Below are 15,477 nucleotides of genomic sequence, written 5' to 3'. Positions count from 1 at the left end.
TGGGAGGACATTAAAGATATGGTTTTGGCTGTTTTTGAGGAATGCATGGAGAAAGGAGAGCTAACTGAATCAATGAAACAAGGCCTCATTGCCCTTATCCCTAAGCCAAAAAAAGACACTCTATATTTAGATAACTGGCGTCCGATATCCTTATTAAATTCAGATTATAAATTACTAGCTTCCCTATATGCCCAAAGACTTCAACCCTGTCTGAGTGAAATAATATCACCAAGCCAGTCTGGATTTATGAAGGATAGACATATTAATAAGTAATAACATCCGTTTAATTCTAGACATATTAGATTATTCAGAACTAATTAATGAAGAAGCAGTTGTACTTTTCTTAGACTTTTACAAGGCCTTCAACACTGTGGAACATTCTTTCATAGTTGAATCTTTGCTTCATTTTGGATTTGGAAAAATCAGAAAGATGGTTAACAGGCTTTATAAAAATATCATTAGCAGTGTCTCATTAGTTAGTGGTACTTCACCTCGTTTTAATGTTAAAAGAGGCATAAGACAGGGGTGCCCAATATCCCCATTATTATTTTTAATTGCTGCTGAACTTATTAATTAATACACTATATATTGCACAAATATTGAAGGAATACAAATAGGTGATAATAACGTAATAATTAGTCAACTAGCGGATCTTTCTAAAAAATGAAGGTCAAGTTCCGATTATATTGGAGGCTTTAAAGTATTTTTCTAAGGCATCAGGTCTTAGGATTAACCAGAGTAATTGTGAGATATTAACAGTGTACACTTCTGATAAAACATCCATGAGTGGCATAAAGGTAAAAAATTCAGTGACATATCTTGGTATTTTAATAGATAAATCCGCATCTGAGAGAGTATCTGATAACTTCTTGGCCAAAATAGAAAAAGCGAAGAAAGTTTTTAGTTGTTGGCTGCAAAGAGACCTCACCATACAAGGTCGAGTATTGTTGTCAAAGGCTGAATGTATTTCAAGAACAGTATACCCTGCCATTTCACTGTATGTTGACCTAAAGCCATTGACTCACTTTTATTTAACTTCATGTGGAAAAACCAAACTGAGTATGTGAAAAGGAAAACGTGTATTAGAAGCTACTCTGAAGGAGGCTTTAATGCACTAGACTTTCAAACTATTAACCAGATTTTCAAGATTAATTGGATTAAGCAGTGTTTGTCTAAAAGCAGTTGTCAATGGTTTTACATTCCTAATTTGTTATTTGATAAGTGTGGTGGTCTAAAATTTCTATTTTTAATTTCTTTTCTTTAATTGTACTTACTCTCAAGAATTCTGGATAGAAGTTGCTTTGTTGATTTTTCGTCGCTTTAACACGTTATTACCTATATTAGAAGACATGGTTTTGTTTCTAAATTGTAAAACTGACTCACAACCCATTGATAACACCGTAAAACTACTATGTCTTGTTGGTAAATTTCACATCCAGAAGGCTAGATCGCTTCAAAATACTCCCTCTTTCATCTGTTTTTTATTAAATTACAATATCTCTTTGAATCTGTCTCTAAAATACCATTAAACAAAAAAGCTATTAAAACCTCACTAATAATTAGCAAATTACTAAATAAAGAATCTATTAATACATAGGCTCTACATTACTTTATATCTCCTATATATCTCTATATTTCTTTTTTCTTAGTGATATTTACTTTACTGGTCTATACTTATGTTTGTCCTGATTTGTTTCGTAATCAAAATTTCTGTTTCACAATGTCTGTTAGCACATGTATGTTCCTTTTGATTTTGTTGTTAATCGCTGCTGAACTATATTTGGTTAATAAAGAATGAAGAGGAAAAAAAAAATGTTATGCTATTTAGCTAATTGTGATTAGATGCTAGCAAAGGATACAAGCAAGCCCATATGTGAGTGATGGTACAGAGCAGTGCTAATAAACCAATTGTCCAAAGCACCTGACGGACCGACCTCTATAAAGAACCTCGAGAGGTTGGAGACGTCTTCCTTTTCAACATCACTGAACTATTAAACAGACATTTTAAAAAACAAAGCTAATGCCGCACAGAGCTATCAGATCTCAAGAACCTTAGACAGCAGAGTTTCAGCTGATAGGAAAATACAGTATTTCACAAAAGTGAGTACACCCCTCACATTTTTAGTAAATATTTGATTATATCTTTTCATGTGACGACACTGAAGAAATGACACTTTGCTACAATGTAAAGTAGTGAGTGTGCAGCTTGTATAACAGTGTAAATTTGCTGTCCCCTCAAAATAACACATCACACAGCCGTTAATGTCTAAACCGCTGGCAACAAAAGTGAGTGCACCCCTAAGTGAAAATGTCCTAATTGGGCCCAATTAGCCATTTTCTCTTCATGTGACTCGTTAGTGTTACAAGGTCTCAGGAGTCACTGGAAGTTCAACATTGCACCTCATGGCAAGGAACTCTCTGATGATCAGAAAAAAAGAATGGTTGCTCTACATAAAGATGGCCTAGGCTATAAGAAGATTTCCAAGACCCTGAAACTGAGCTGCAGCACGGTGGCCAAGACCATACAGCGGTTCAACAGGACAGGTTTTGCTGAAGACCAGCATGTCCTGTGGTCTAAACGTTGATTGTCAACTAATCGTTGCAGCCCTAATACTCATCAAACCATTCACTGAGCCATGTGATCTGTACGATACCTCTACATTTGTTCTGTTTCTCTTCTGATTTCTGCAGGTTTACCTCTGTATTTCAGTTCCCAGCATGGTCTGAAAACACATTTTATCCAATTCTCTTTCAGCGAGAAAGTTCTCCTTGGTACTAGTCATGATTAAATCCACAAGTATGAACATCATTCCTAAAACACAAGTCATATGTAAAGCATGTAAAGTTATTACTGCGCTGATGGACTAGTTCCCCTGCATGCTGAATACCAAATTTTACAACTGAGGCTGTTTCAGAAACTGAGGTTAAATGAAAAACTATTTATCAAATCTGAAAGTCATGTTCAGCCAGCAGAAATCCATTAGGATTAAGTTAAGATTCATCTAAGGTCTTCTGCACTGAGCTTTGGATGTTATTGAATAGTTATTAACATTGATCAACGGTGAGCTTGATTTTCTGAGTTTTAATCCAACAGAAGCTTATGGAGTTTTTCAGCCTGTTTTTTTTGGGCACCGTAAAACCTGAGGGCAATCTGAATGCAATGCCAGTGTTGCACTGGTACAAACAGATTTTCATTGCAACATACCACCAATGCGTTGCTCCATGCGGGAAGGTGGAATTCCACCGCTTTGACAGAAAGCATTTCCTTGTTTTTAAGGGATAAAGTTTATTTCATAGAGTGTTAACTTGTAGATAAATGGTATGATTATATTTACTAACCTGTATTTTCCTTTTAACAGGAGGACAGGGATCAGTTCACTGTGAAGAGATCTTCTCGAGATGTTGCCTCAACACCTGAAGCAGATCAGAGTCCTGATGCTTAACGACAAGGAGAATTTACAGAGAAACCTGTTCAGACTTGAACAAGGTAATGCTTCTTTAAAACACTTTACTGTTCTTCTTTTCCACGAGTCGAGGCGGAGCTGTCGCTGCAGCTACACTTGTCGGCATCTTCCGCATGTTGGATCCCCATTACCTACGGTACCCACAAAAAAGAGTACCGACATGTTTCAGAATTTTGGTATCGACTTTGTACCGGTTCACGTGACATCCCTAGATACATGAGAGAAAGTCATTAAAAAATATTTTTAATGTTTAACTGAAAGAGGGATTTGGATGTTTAAATATTCAAAAAAGCTTTTTGGGACAATTATTTGACATTTACAAAGATAATGTAGGGTTTTAGTAGTAGAAGGCTCAACTTAAGTAATTACAGCTCAGTTACTGAATTAAAGAAAGTGGCCTTTACCTATAGAATACAGAATCTCTCAAAAGTGAGTACACCCTTCACATTTTTGTAAATATTTGATTATATCTTTTCATGTGACAACACTGAAGACTCCCCGTGGCCTCCAGAATCAAATTCAAGTCACTAATGCTGCATACAGAGTGACTACTGGGTCTGCACCATCTACCTAAACTCCATAATACAAACTTACGTTCCTTCTCGGCCGCTACGCTCCTCCAACGAACGCCGCCTGGCTCTGCCGTCCCTTCACACAAAGCAATCCCAGTCCCGGCTATTCTCATCTGTGACACCACGATGGTGGAACGAGCTACCGCACGCCATCAGAGCAGGGGCGTCCCTCTCTAACTTCAAGAAGCTCTTGAAAACTCATCTCTTCCGAGAACACTTCCTCTTATAACACCTCTAACTCCTAACATGCACTTCCTGTGCTCTTCTTCTTCTATCCCCTACAATAATCTTGTATTGATTGCACTTTTTGTTAACTCTTACTTCCTTCCCTAGGTATTTACCCCATTGATGTGATATGTACTATGAGCTCTTACTAGTATGTATTGTCAGTTGTAGATCTGTAGTTGATGCTCTGTTGATGCTTGCATGTTGTTCCTCAAATGTAAGTCGCTTTGGATAAAAGCGTCTGCCAAATGAGTAAATGTGAAGAAATTGTGACACTTTGTTACAATGTAAAGTAGTGAGTGAACAGCTTGTATAACAGTGTAAATTTGCTGTCCCCTCAAAATAACACATCATATCTAAACCGCTGGTGAATTCCATGCCCAAGAGGGTTAAGGCAGTGGTGGACAGTAATGATGGCCACACAAAATATTGACACTTAGGGCCCAATTTGGACATTTTCACTTAGGGGTTTACTCACTTTTGTTGCCTACGGTTTAGACATTGATGTGATTTTGAGGGGACAGCAAATGTACGCTGTTATACAAGCTGTATAATCACTACTTTACATTATAGCAAAGTGTCATTTCTTCTGTGTTGTCACATGAAAAGATATAATCGATATCTTTATATAATCAAATATTTATAAATATGTGAGGAGTGTACTCACTTTTGTGAGATACTGTACATATGCTGCCTCAGGAAGACCGCCAATCTTGGAAGAAGTAGCTTCCTGTTTTGTGCGTTTACCTGATTATATATTCTTGGTTTAAGCACTAGAAGTCTCGACTTTAGCATCTGATCATTTTTAATGACTTTTTCAGTCATTTACTGGTGAATTTACTGTCTTCGTTGCTTAAACCAGTTCATATAAAGAACACCATCAAACTAGCGTCAAACTTGGCTTTCTGAAACTTGCAGAGTGGACATTTTTACAATTCTATTCAAAACCAACAATAGAAGTCTTCTTATGTGTCTGTATGACTGCACTGATTAAATATGGTGTCACTGCCCTAATGTTCATCTGTTTAGGTGCCATGACATAGAAGTCTTTCTTTATAGATTGAAAATAAAGACATGCAGTAGCTTTGGAGTGTTGGCTGAAGGATGAGTAGCTAGTGGAGGGAGAGGTGTACCATTTGACATTTACAGCACTCTGAAACTGATAGGGATTTTGTGAGCTGGCAGTAAAACTGGACTATATATAGACAGATATGTCATGGACCTGGAAGGTCAGACATTTTTTTGGCTAATCTCACTGTGAGTGACTGTATGTGTAAAGAATTCCTTTTGTTCATATCAGAGTTACAGAGCTGTATCTGTGTGTATGGCCATTGGTTAAAAGTCCAACAATTATGTTAACTGATGTTGACACCACAAAAGGCCAGTGTCAACATCGGCGAGCAATTATTTATTTATTGTTTTCAATGAAATTTATACTTTCAACTCCAAAAATAACAGCAAAATGTGTTGGACTACAAGGTAGAATGGAAACGAAGTGGAATTATGTGGGACACATTGCTATAAGTATTGTATTCCATCAACACCATATGTTGAATTAAAGCTTATAGTCAAAATATTTTTTGTCTCCTCAGGTTTTGAGCTCCAGTTCCGCCTGGGTCCGAGCCTTCAGGGGAGGAGGGTTATGGTACACACCAACTATCCACTTGACGGACAGAGATTTCAGCGGAACAAGTTCCGTGTTCTGGCGTGGAACTACCCAACAGGGAGGGAGGATGACTCGGATAAGTTCTGCTGTCTGGACCTCAAGATTGCCGGGTCCTATGAGTACTACTTTGGATATGGGTAAGACTACAGGCTGTGTTCCACATTTGAAAATGTGGGCGGTTGGCGGCAGGTGGCTTTTGTCCTGTGCAGCGTGTCTTTTTGGCTGTTGTGTGGCGTTAGTTAGATTGGTAGCAGGGTGACTACCTGCCAGTTGTGGGATGCCCGCGTCACAACTACCCTCCAATTGTAAGTGCACTTTAGTTACCACGCACTTATCTTTACTCCACTATACAACACTTCATAAACCATGACATGCATCCAACACAAAACAATACATTTAAGGGGGGGGGGCTCTCATTGAACTCGTGTCCTGCACCCGGAGCCTCAGGGCTTCGTGGGGTTGGTGTTCGCCTTGCCTGGCCTGGGGTGGGGAGTGGGGGCCCGCTCTGGACCCGGGGTTCTGTGGACTTGGGCCTTGAACTTTTGCTCATGTCTGGGGCGGGTGGTGTTCCCCAGGGCCTGGGCACCCATTGTCTCCTCTCCTCACCGTGGCCCTCTTCGGCAGGGGTGGGGTTCCCGCTGCTTCCCCCTGCCGACTCTCTCACAATGGGGGCGTGCGGTAGTCCCGGGGGTACATAGCCGGTGTTGTTGGGGAGGGTTTTGGCCCTCTTCCTTGGGGGTGACTGCCTGGGGGGGGCTGGGCCCCCGTCCGGGGACAGGACCGGCCTCGGGTTCATGGGGCTCGGGGGTCGCTGGCTCTGCCTGCACTCGGGGGATATGGCCTCCGGCTGGGGTTGGGGACTGTTGGCCCTGGTTCTCCCACGTTATAGCTCCCTCTCTGCTGTTCCCCCTCGGGGCGGGATGCGGCTGTCTCCGGGACATGTGGTTTGGGGTCCTTTACGCTTCGGGGGGTCGTGGGGGGTGGGGGTCTCTGGGCACCTCGCGGTCCGGTTGCGGTTCGGAGTGCAGATCCGTGCTCCCTTGTTTCTCTGTCGGCCAATTGTCGGACTCCTCTGGAGACTGAGATATAAAGTTAGTTGTCGGGATGTGCAGTGTGGGTACGGGGCGGAGCTGTGCTCCGGCTTGTTCTGAGCTTGTGCCTGTTGTTCACGGCCCTTGACGGGTGGGTGGGTTGGTGGTGACATGCAGCTGAGCTAGTTGATTGGGGTATCGGCGGTTGGGGGAACGGGGACTTGCTGCTGGTGTTTTTCTCTGCTGGTTTTCACCGTCATGTTCTGTCGCTCGCTCTCGTTTGCTGGGCATCACACGCGGGATAAGCGGGGGGGGCTGCCAGGCGTTGGGTGTCGCCGTGCTCGCGCAGTGTGCGGGTTGGGGGTCGTCACTTGCGCATTGATGTTGATGATTGTGTGGCATTTTGGTTGTTCGTTCCGCTGCGGTGGGGTGGCGGGCGCGGGGGGAGCACTGGTCTCTGTTGTGTGTGCACGCCGCGGTCTGTCTGGGCGCTGCTCTTTTGGCCATTTTTTGTTTGTGCTGTGAGTCAAATAAAGACAAATATTCACCTGCAGGTGTTCCTGTTTACACTCATTTACATAACTATCAATGTGTCTGGGAAATGACAGAAGGTTGGAATATACTGTTATCGTGCTAAAGGTGCTGTGAAAAATTGGGTGCACGTAAATATTATTAAGAAAACAATCCCAAATCAAGGTCCAGTTCCAGGCCTTTCAACCATATCACACAGTCTCCATAAGCATATGGAATTTGCAGAGTTGACACGGAGATGAATTTGTTGACATACAACCTCCATCAACTGGTGAAGACCATGTGATTTGGTTGAAAGTCCTGGAAAAAGCTATTAAGTGGACCTTGAGTTAGGGTGGTTTTGTCAAGTAAAGTGGTGATTTGTGAAATTTTGACCTTTACTCAAACTGTATGTGATGTAAACTTTGTTGTTGTTCATTATCTGAGTCCAATTCAATACTTTCTAAAATCTATTATTGGAAATGTTTGCTTGAATAATAAAGAAAAAATATGTTTGACAGCCGCACAGCTCTGCAGTAAAGAATATATAGCATACAGCATATCTTATGTAATATATTTATAATGTTTCTTATAATATTTTGATATGATGATTTTTTTTTTTTTTCCCCCCACAGAGACACAGAGCGTTCAGGAGGAGGATACATCGTTGTTGACCCCGTCCTTCGTGTGGGAGCAGACAGTCACGTCCTCCCATTAGACTGTATCTCCATCCAGACCTACCTGTCCAAATGTCTGGGACACTTGGATGACTGGCCAGATAGGCTGAGAGTAGCCAAGGAGTCAGGTGTGTGTGTGTTTTCTTCAATTTATTTTGTGTGGAAATGGGTTAGTGCAATACAGGTAGAAGAGCCCCAGAGTGATTAGGGACTTCAGGAAAATAAAATCATCAGTCAAGGCTGACATTTACCACTGTTTTTGTAGATTTATGTGTCCATTGTTATTACTTTGTTGGCACAGTTTTATTGTAATTTATGCAGTGGTGGACAGTAACTAAGTACATTTACTCAAGTACAAATTTGAGGTACCTACTTTACTTTCAACTTCTATCTCACATCTCAGAGGGAAATATTGTACTTTTTAGTTCACCCCCTTTATCTGAGAGCTTCAATTACTTTATAAATTAAGATTTTTACACACAAAACACATGAAGATTTAATAAAATATGTTTTGTTATTAATTAAAACTACTGAACTTTATACAGCTACAGCCGGAACGATTAGTTGATCTATTTTGATCGTTGTTTTTCATGCAAAAACATTTGATGGTTCCAGCTTCACAAATGTGAAGATTTTACGAAGTTATTTTTAGGTTTTAATAATGTTGATGTTCGGACTGTTGGTTGGACAAAACAAAGCACTATGAAGGTGTCACTTTGGGCTCTGGGTAACTGTGACAGCATTTCGCACTATTTTACAATTCTTTTTGCAAACAATTGATTAATGGAGAAAATAATCAGAAGATGTATTCATAATGAAGATAATTACTAGTTGCAGTCCGATACAAAAAAGTTGACAAAGAGCTCCAGCTCAACAACTACAGCAGTAAAATGCTTTTACATGAATGCAAAAGGAATAATATTCTAATGATATTATATATACTATAACTATAACTATAACAGGGGACGTGTTTCTGCATCGAGTACTTTTACTTTTGATACAATTTGTTGATTATACTTACATACTTTTACTTAAAGGATCTCAATTCTTCGTACCACTGAATTCATGTGAACAAATCAGCTGCCGAATCAGTTGTTAGTATATAGTATATTCACAAATACTGTATGTAGACCGCAGTTTGTTCTAGCTGTTATTCAAAACAGGCTTAAAGTTAGACGAGGGTTTTACAGCTGTCTTGATTTGTTTTTCCTATGTATTGCTATGTTTTTATAAATTGTATCTCACTTTATTGTGAAGCATTTTGCGATTTTTATCCGTGAAGGGTGCTATATAAATCAACTTTACTAACTTACTTACCTTACATTTTAGAGCCAAAGTGACTAGACAAAGTTGTTTTTTTGCTGTTTCAAAAAGAAAATGAAGACAATATCTGTAAGAATGTCTGAACCTGAGAGGTCACCTGACGTCACTGGATCATACGGACAGCAAGTCTTTGTTATTTTAGTCCTCTTCTCCTTGAGTTCATATGGCTGAACTCGGATGAATCATTACCGGTGTGTGTGTGTGTGTGTGTGTGTCTGTGTGTGCAGGTGCTGTGCAGAAGGAGCGTTCACAGCGCACAACACATTATCAGGATCGTTAGTAGTATTTAACAGTATGGTTCATTGGCTTAATAATATTGTGTATGTTGGTTTCTCTTACAGGATACAACATGATCCACTTGACACCTCTGCAGACTCTTGGAGAGTCCAGGTCATGTTACTCCTTGGCAGACCAGCTGGCCTTTAACCCTGACTTCAGCCCAGAGGGTCAGAGCTACAGCTGGGAAGATGTAGGGACGCTGGTGGAGAAGTTAAAGAATGAGTGGAACATGCTGTGTATTACAGATGTGGTGTATAATCATACTGGTGAGTGACACTGTGTGCATCTATTTATGTGTGTGCGCTAAAAGCAGAGCTGAAATCCACAAACAGGATCCTGGCGTAGGTTCCTGGGGAGTCCAGGTGCTGGAGGATGTAGTGAAGGGCCATGTTTACTGCCTCATCTACAGACCTGTTGGCTCTGTGGACGAACTGCAGGGGGTCCAGGAGTAGGTCTGTAATGGATTTTAGGTGGGACAACACAAGGCGTTCAAAAGAATTCATAACCACAGAGGTCAGAGCGATGGGTCTGTAGTCGTTTTAGTCCAGTGGTCCTTGGTTTCTTGGGGACAGGGATGATGGTGGAGCAGGCCGGCACATGGCATGTCTCCAGTGAGGTGTTAAAAATGTCTGTGAACACCGGAGACAGCTGATCAGCACAGTGCTTCAGGGTGGATGGGGAGACAGAGTCCGGCCCAGCTGCTTTGCGGGGTTTCTGCCCTCTCTTTGATGGAGAGAGGAGGGGAGGGGGTGGAGCTGGCCAGCTCTGAGGAGGGAGGGGAAGAAGTGGTGGACTAAGGCTGAAGCTGAGTCACGGGGGATGGTGTCCGATTTGACTCTCAAAGCTGCAGTAGAACTGGTTCAGCTCATTAGCCAGGCGAGAATCGTTTATGGAGTTAGGGGACTTTGGGTTTATAGTTTGTGATCTGTCTGAACCCCCTCCAGACAGAAGTGGCGTCGTTTGCAGAGAACTGGTTCTTTAGTTTCTCTGAGTACAGTCGTTTAGCTTCTCGCACCTCTCTGCTAAACCTGTACTTTAACGTCCTGTAAGCAAGAATCAGATGAACCATCACGTGATCAGAGCATGTGACGGTGTGATAGGCGCTGCTAACGGTGTAGCAGTGATCCAAAGTTTTCCCTGCTCTGGTTGGACACTTAATAAACTGTCTGTATTTGGGGAGTTCTTGGCTGAGATTTCATCAGAGCAATCTACTACTAACAAAGAACTACATGAAAAAAAAAGCCAAAACTATTTCAACACCTCCAGTAGGCCTCTGGTTTGACACTTAACGCTCCCTCCCACATCTCTCTCTTCATTGGCTACAACAGCTATCCCTTTATGTTATATATAATATAATATTCTGTTCTGTATAAGACGTATAACACAACCACTAAGAGTATAGTATCTCCCAGTCTCTCTCTCTCTCACACACTGTGGAGTATGTGGTGTGTGAGCAGCATGCTAAACCAGGAACTGAGCTCACATTACTATAAAGGCCACTGGCTTCAAGTGGCAAAGCGGAGTTACTAGCCCTTTGGGGGAACAATGAGGGGAGGAAGGTGACCACACTGAATTAAGCACATTTGAGGGTAAAGACTAAGAACAATGACAGATTTGGTGACTTATTTTTGAGAAAATGCAAGTATTTGTGGAAATATTCCAGATTCACACCATTATGATGTCATGTTTGTTACTCATTAAGAAGCGTTTAGAAAAATCTGATCTGTTTTTGGGTCAGTTTGTTGATTAAAGTGCATGAAAACAAACACGAGCATGAAGGTAAATAAAAGGAGACTCTGTGTGCTCTCCTGTGTTAGCGCTCCATGTGTACCCGTCAACCCATCCTCCCCCTCTCCCTTTCACAGGCCAGAAGGACATTAAGACAAGTAAAATTAGCCTTACCCTGAACCTCACCTTTAACCTTAAAAGGTTAAAGACTGCTAGAGCAGTTGATTTATTGTGTACCTACGTGTCAGTCTATCTGTAGCCATCTTATCACTGAAATACAGAAACCTTTTCTAACTGTTTAAATAGTTCATGACCTGCTGCTGAACTTATAGTGTTGAATGAAATGAAATACTTTTTTTTTGCCTGATATAAAATAACCATGCTGCATGTGGCTTTCTTTAGAAAAGTTAATAATAAAAGTCTGCTTTCATTATTCTTTTTAAGGAACACAAAGCATTTTATTAAATGTGCCAGTCGAGCATATATCATTAGAATTGTGTAACACACCGAAATTACCTCTCTATACTCTTAATAGAAATGTGCATCAACGGAATAATGACCAAGTAATGGTTTTAACATGTATTAGAGGTAAGCCAAACTTATATCACGTCTGACCCGGACGGCACACAGGTAATCGCAACTGGGAGACAACATCGCAGTTTCCGGCAAACATTTAACCCCCAAAACTCCAGCAGACCAAGAGTTTGTTTAAGTAACTTAAATTGTCCGAATTTAAATAGATTTTCTCCTTAGTGGAAAAACATACCCCAAAAAAAAAATAATAATAAAGGATAGTCCATATTACAATCCGTGTTTACACCACAGGACATGTGAAGGAAGAACAATATTCTCAAAGCATGTTCACCATCACATCAGCTGTACATGAAGGTAGTATTGGCGACTATTACGGTTTGATCTCTTGCTATTAAAAGAGCTAAATGGTTGTGTTTATCTTCTTCTTCTTTCCAGCTGCTAACAGTGTGTGGATCAAAGAACATCCAGAGTGTGGTTACAACCTGGTGAACTCTCCCCACCTGCGACCGGCCTGGGTCTTAGATCGAGCGATCTGGCATCTGACCACCAGAGTAGCAGAGGGACGCTACAAAGATAAAGGACTTCCTGCTGACATTACCAATGAGAGCCATCTGAACGTGAGTAGACACTTCAGTACACAACTGAACTGTTGAACTGAGGGTGGACATGACGCACTTCATGACGGGCATTTAACAACTGTGTTGCAGAGGATACCCATTATCTAGATCCTATGAAATCCTATCGTTTGTTTGGGGCCATGCACAACATACCCAGGGGGGCCAGAGTTAGTCTTTTAGTTAAGTTAACATCTGTGGTCCCTGCAAAGGAAGAGATTAACAAACAACACAAAACAATTAAAAACTACAATTAGAAAAATGTATAAACAGAACATCACACATAAAACAACATCATACAAAATATACAGTAAATATTCTCCATGCTGAAAAGAAGTCAGTTCCATACAAAGGTTTAGATTAGTGATCACATGATTGGTTTATCTTGAGCCGTGTTTTAAACGTTGTTTTAAAAACTCTGAAGCTTGTGCGTTCTCTGATGTGGGTGGGAATTGGGTTCCATTTATCTGCTGCTCTGATTAAAAATGCTGACTGTCCAAAACCCGCTTTCTGAAATGTAGCTGAGCAGTCGCCTCTGACTGATGCCCTGGTCTCCCAAGCATTATAAAAGAACATTTTGATTGACCGAATGAAAAGCCTTTTTAAAATTGAGAAAAACAGCAACAACAGCACCTCCGCTATCAAGACTGGGTTTAATTTGTTGAATAAAATAGCAATTTGCCGTCTCTGTGGATGTTTCCTGAATCCAAACTGCATAGGATGCAGTGGCACATAGCCATGGTTTAGATGGATTTAGATTGATTGGTCACAAATTACTGTTTAAGTTGCTTTAGATATTACTGGGAGGATTCTGATAGGTATGTCAGTAGTTCCATTGGTTGGATCACCAGCCTTAAAAACTGGGGTTATAACTGCTGATTTCCAGGCATTGGGAACATAGCATTGTTTTATTGTTTACAAGATGAGTGATAGGAGTACAGAGGATACTGGCAGTGGCGTAAGGTAGTAGCAACGGGCCCCAGTGCAGGCTGTTATGATGGGCTCTTGGGCTACACCGTTACGAAGCACACACACTGCGTCCTTGTCTAGAAGGGAACCCTATATTGGCAAATTTATGTGCCTTGTTTCCTCGTTTTGCCACGGTTTCAAAAACCGATAAGATTAGATGCAGTAAATACCCAATTTACCTCCTTAAGTTGATTTCTTTCCATATGAACATATTAAATTCAACAGTTCTCTTTGTGTGCGTCTCTCTCCAACACACACACAGCTCATGCCCTCCTGTGCTGCCTGAACATGACCTCCAACGAGGCAGCTATTATACTCTCTCAGGCTGTGACTTGCTAAGTGATTTCCCCCGTTAGGAAATGCAGATAGTTAGTGACGTGAGGAAAGGCTGAGCAATTGTGATGTCCACACCACATCCTGTAAGGGATGACAAACAACACAGAGAAACCATCTTTGTTCAATTTAACTCTGTTGTTATTGAGTATGTTAGAGGAACTGTATGTACACCTTATGATACTCTTATGAAACACTTTTGTATTGCTAATGTTAAATGTAAATTTCTTAACAAAATTTTGCAGGCAATGAACACTAAAGTAAGAAAAGCCTCTTTAATCAGTTTGTGTGTTTGCGTCCCTCTTTGTGTGTTTCAGGCTATCCGCAGTGTGCTGTGGCAGGACGTGTATCCTCAGATCAAACTATGGGAGTTCTTCCAGGTCAACGTGGACAGTGCTGTGGAGCAGTTCAGAACCCTGCTACAAAATGGTTTGTACTATAAATCAGTCAAGATTAGAAGTATTGCTGCAAAACAAAGTAAACTTTGTAATGGTTGCGACACTTTTAAACCACATCAGCAGAGCAGCAGCTTAATAATGCATGTCTATAGGTGCATGTTTATTTCGGCCCTATGTGTGTAAATGAATGGAAAATAACAAAACAAATTGAATCAGTTGATAAATACTTCTTCTGAAACCCTCCCTGGGTAATCTTTTGCTATAATAAAGTATTCTACAATGTATACAGTGGTGGACAGTAGGTGTGGGGGAAAAAATCGATACAGCATGGTATCACGATATTTTCCGTGGCAATACTGTATCGATACACGGACGCCAAGTATCTATCTTTTATTATATAAATTGTACATGAGAATATTACTTTTTTTGGTGCTAATCATTTGCTTTTTCAGCCCACTTCAAAAAGAGTTTTCCTTTGGAGACACAATTTAAAGTTGGAAAAAAGTAATAAAGTCCAGTACATCGCAATATGTTTAAAATCGCAATAATATCGTATTGTGATATAAGTATCATGATAATGTCGGATTGTGATAATATCGTATGGTGACATAAGTATCGTCATAATATCGTATCGTGACATAAGTATCGTCATAATATCGTATTGTGACATAAGTATCGTCATAATATCGTATCGTGACATAAGTATCGTCATAATATCGTATGGTGACATAAGTATCGTCATAATATCGTATCGTGACATAAGTATCGTCATAATATCGTATTGTGACATAAGTATCGTCATAATATCGTATCGTGACATAAGTATCGTCATAATATCGTATCGTGACATAAGTATCGTCATAATATCGTATGGTGACATAAGTATCGTCATAATATCGTATTGTGACATAAGTATCGTCATAATATCGTATTGTGACATAAGTATCGTCATAATATCGTATTGTGACATAAGTATCGTCATAATATCGTATGGTGACATAAGTATCGTCATAATATCGTATGGTGACATAAGTATCGTCATAATATCGTATTGTGACATAAGTATCGTCATAATATCGTATGGTGACATAAGTATCGTCATAATATCGTATGGTGACATAAGTATCGTCATAATATCGTATCGTGACATAAGT

The 15,477-nt window shown here is 40.5% G+C and overlaps 1 protein-coding gene across 1 annotated transcript in view; it reads left to right on the top strand.

Moving 5' to 3' along the window:
* The window catches only part of agla (amylo-alpha-1, 6-glucosidase, 4-alpha-glucanotransferase a), a 57,181-nt gene that overhangs the window by 6,663 nt on the left and 35,041 nt on the right, over window positions 1-15,477 (top strand). The window contains exons 2-7 of the mRNA XM_046051367.1: window positions 3,360-3,487; window positions 5,854-6,064; window positions 8,104-8,273; window positions 9,810-10,013; window positions 12,445-12,626; window positions 14,243-14,354. Of these exons, the coding sequence (XP_045907323.1) occupies window positions 3,400-3,487; window positions 5,854-6,064; window positions 8,104-8,273; window positions 9,810-10,013; window positions 12,445-12,626; window positions 14,243-14,354 (967 nt within the window). The 5' untranslated portion in view covers window positions 3,360-3,399. The remainder of the gene's footprint in view (window positions 1-3,359; window positions 3,488-5,853; window positions 6,065-8,103; window positions 8,274-9,809; window positions 10,014-12,444; window positions 12,627-14,242; window positions 14,355-15,477) is intronic.

Source organism: Micropterus dolomieu, linkage group LG06 (assembly GCF_021292245.1).
Source record: "Micropterus dolomieu isolate WLL.071019.BEF.003 ecotype Adirondacks linkage group LG06, ASM2129224v1, whole genome shotgun sequence".
Lineage (NCBI taxonomy): Eukaryota > Metazoa > Chordata > Actinopteri > Centrarchiformes > Centrarchidae > Micropterus > Micropterus dolomieu.
This window is presented reverse-complemented; position numbering and strand designations above follow the sequence as displayed.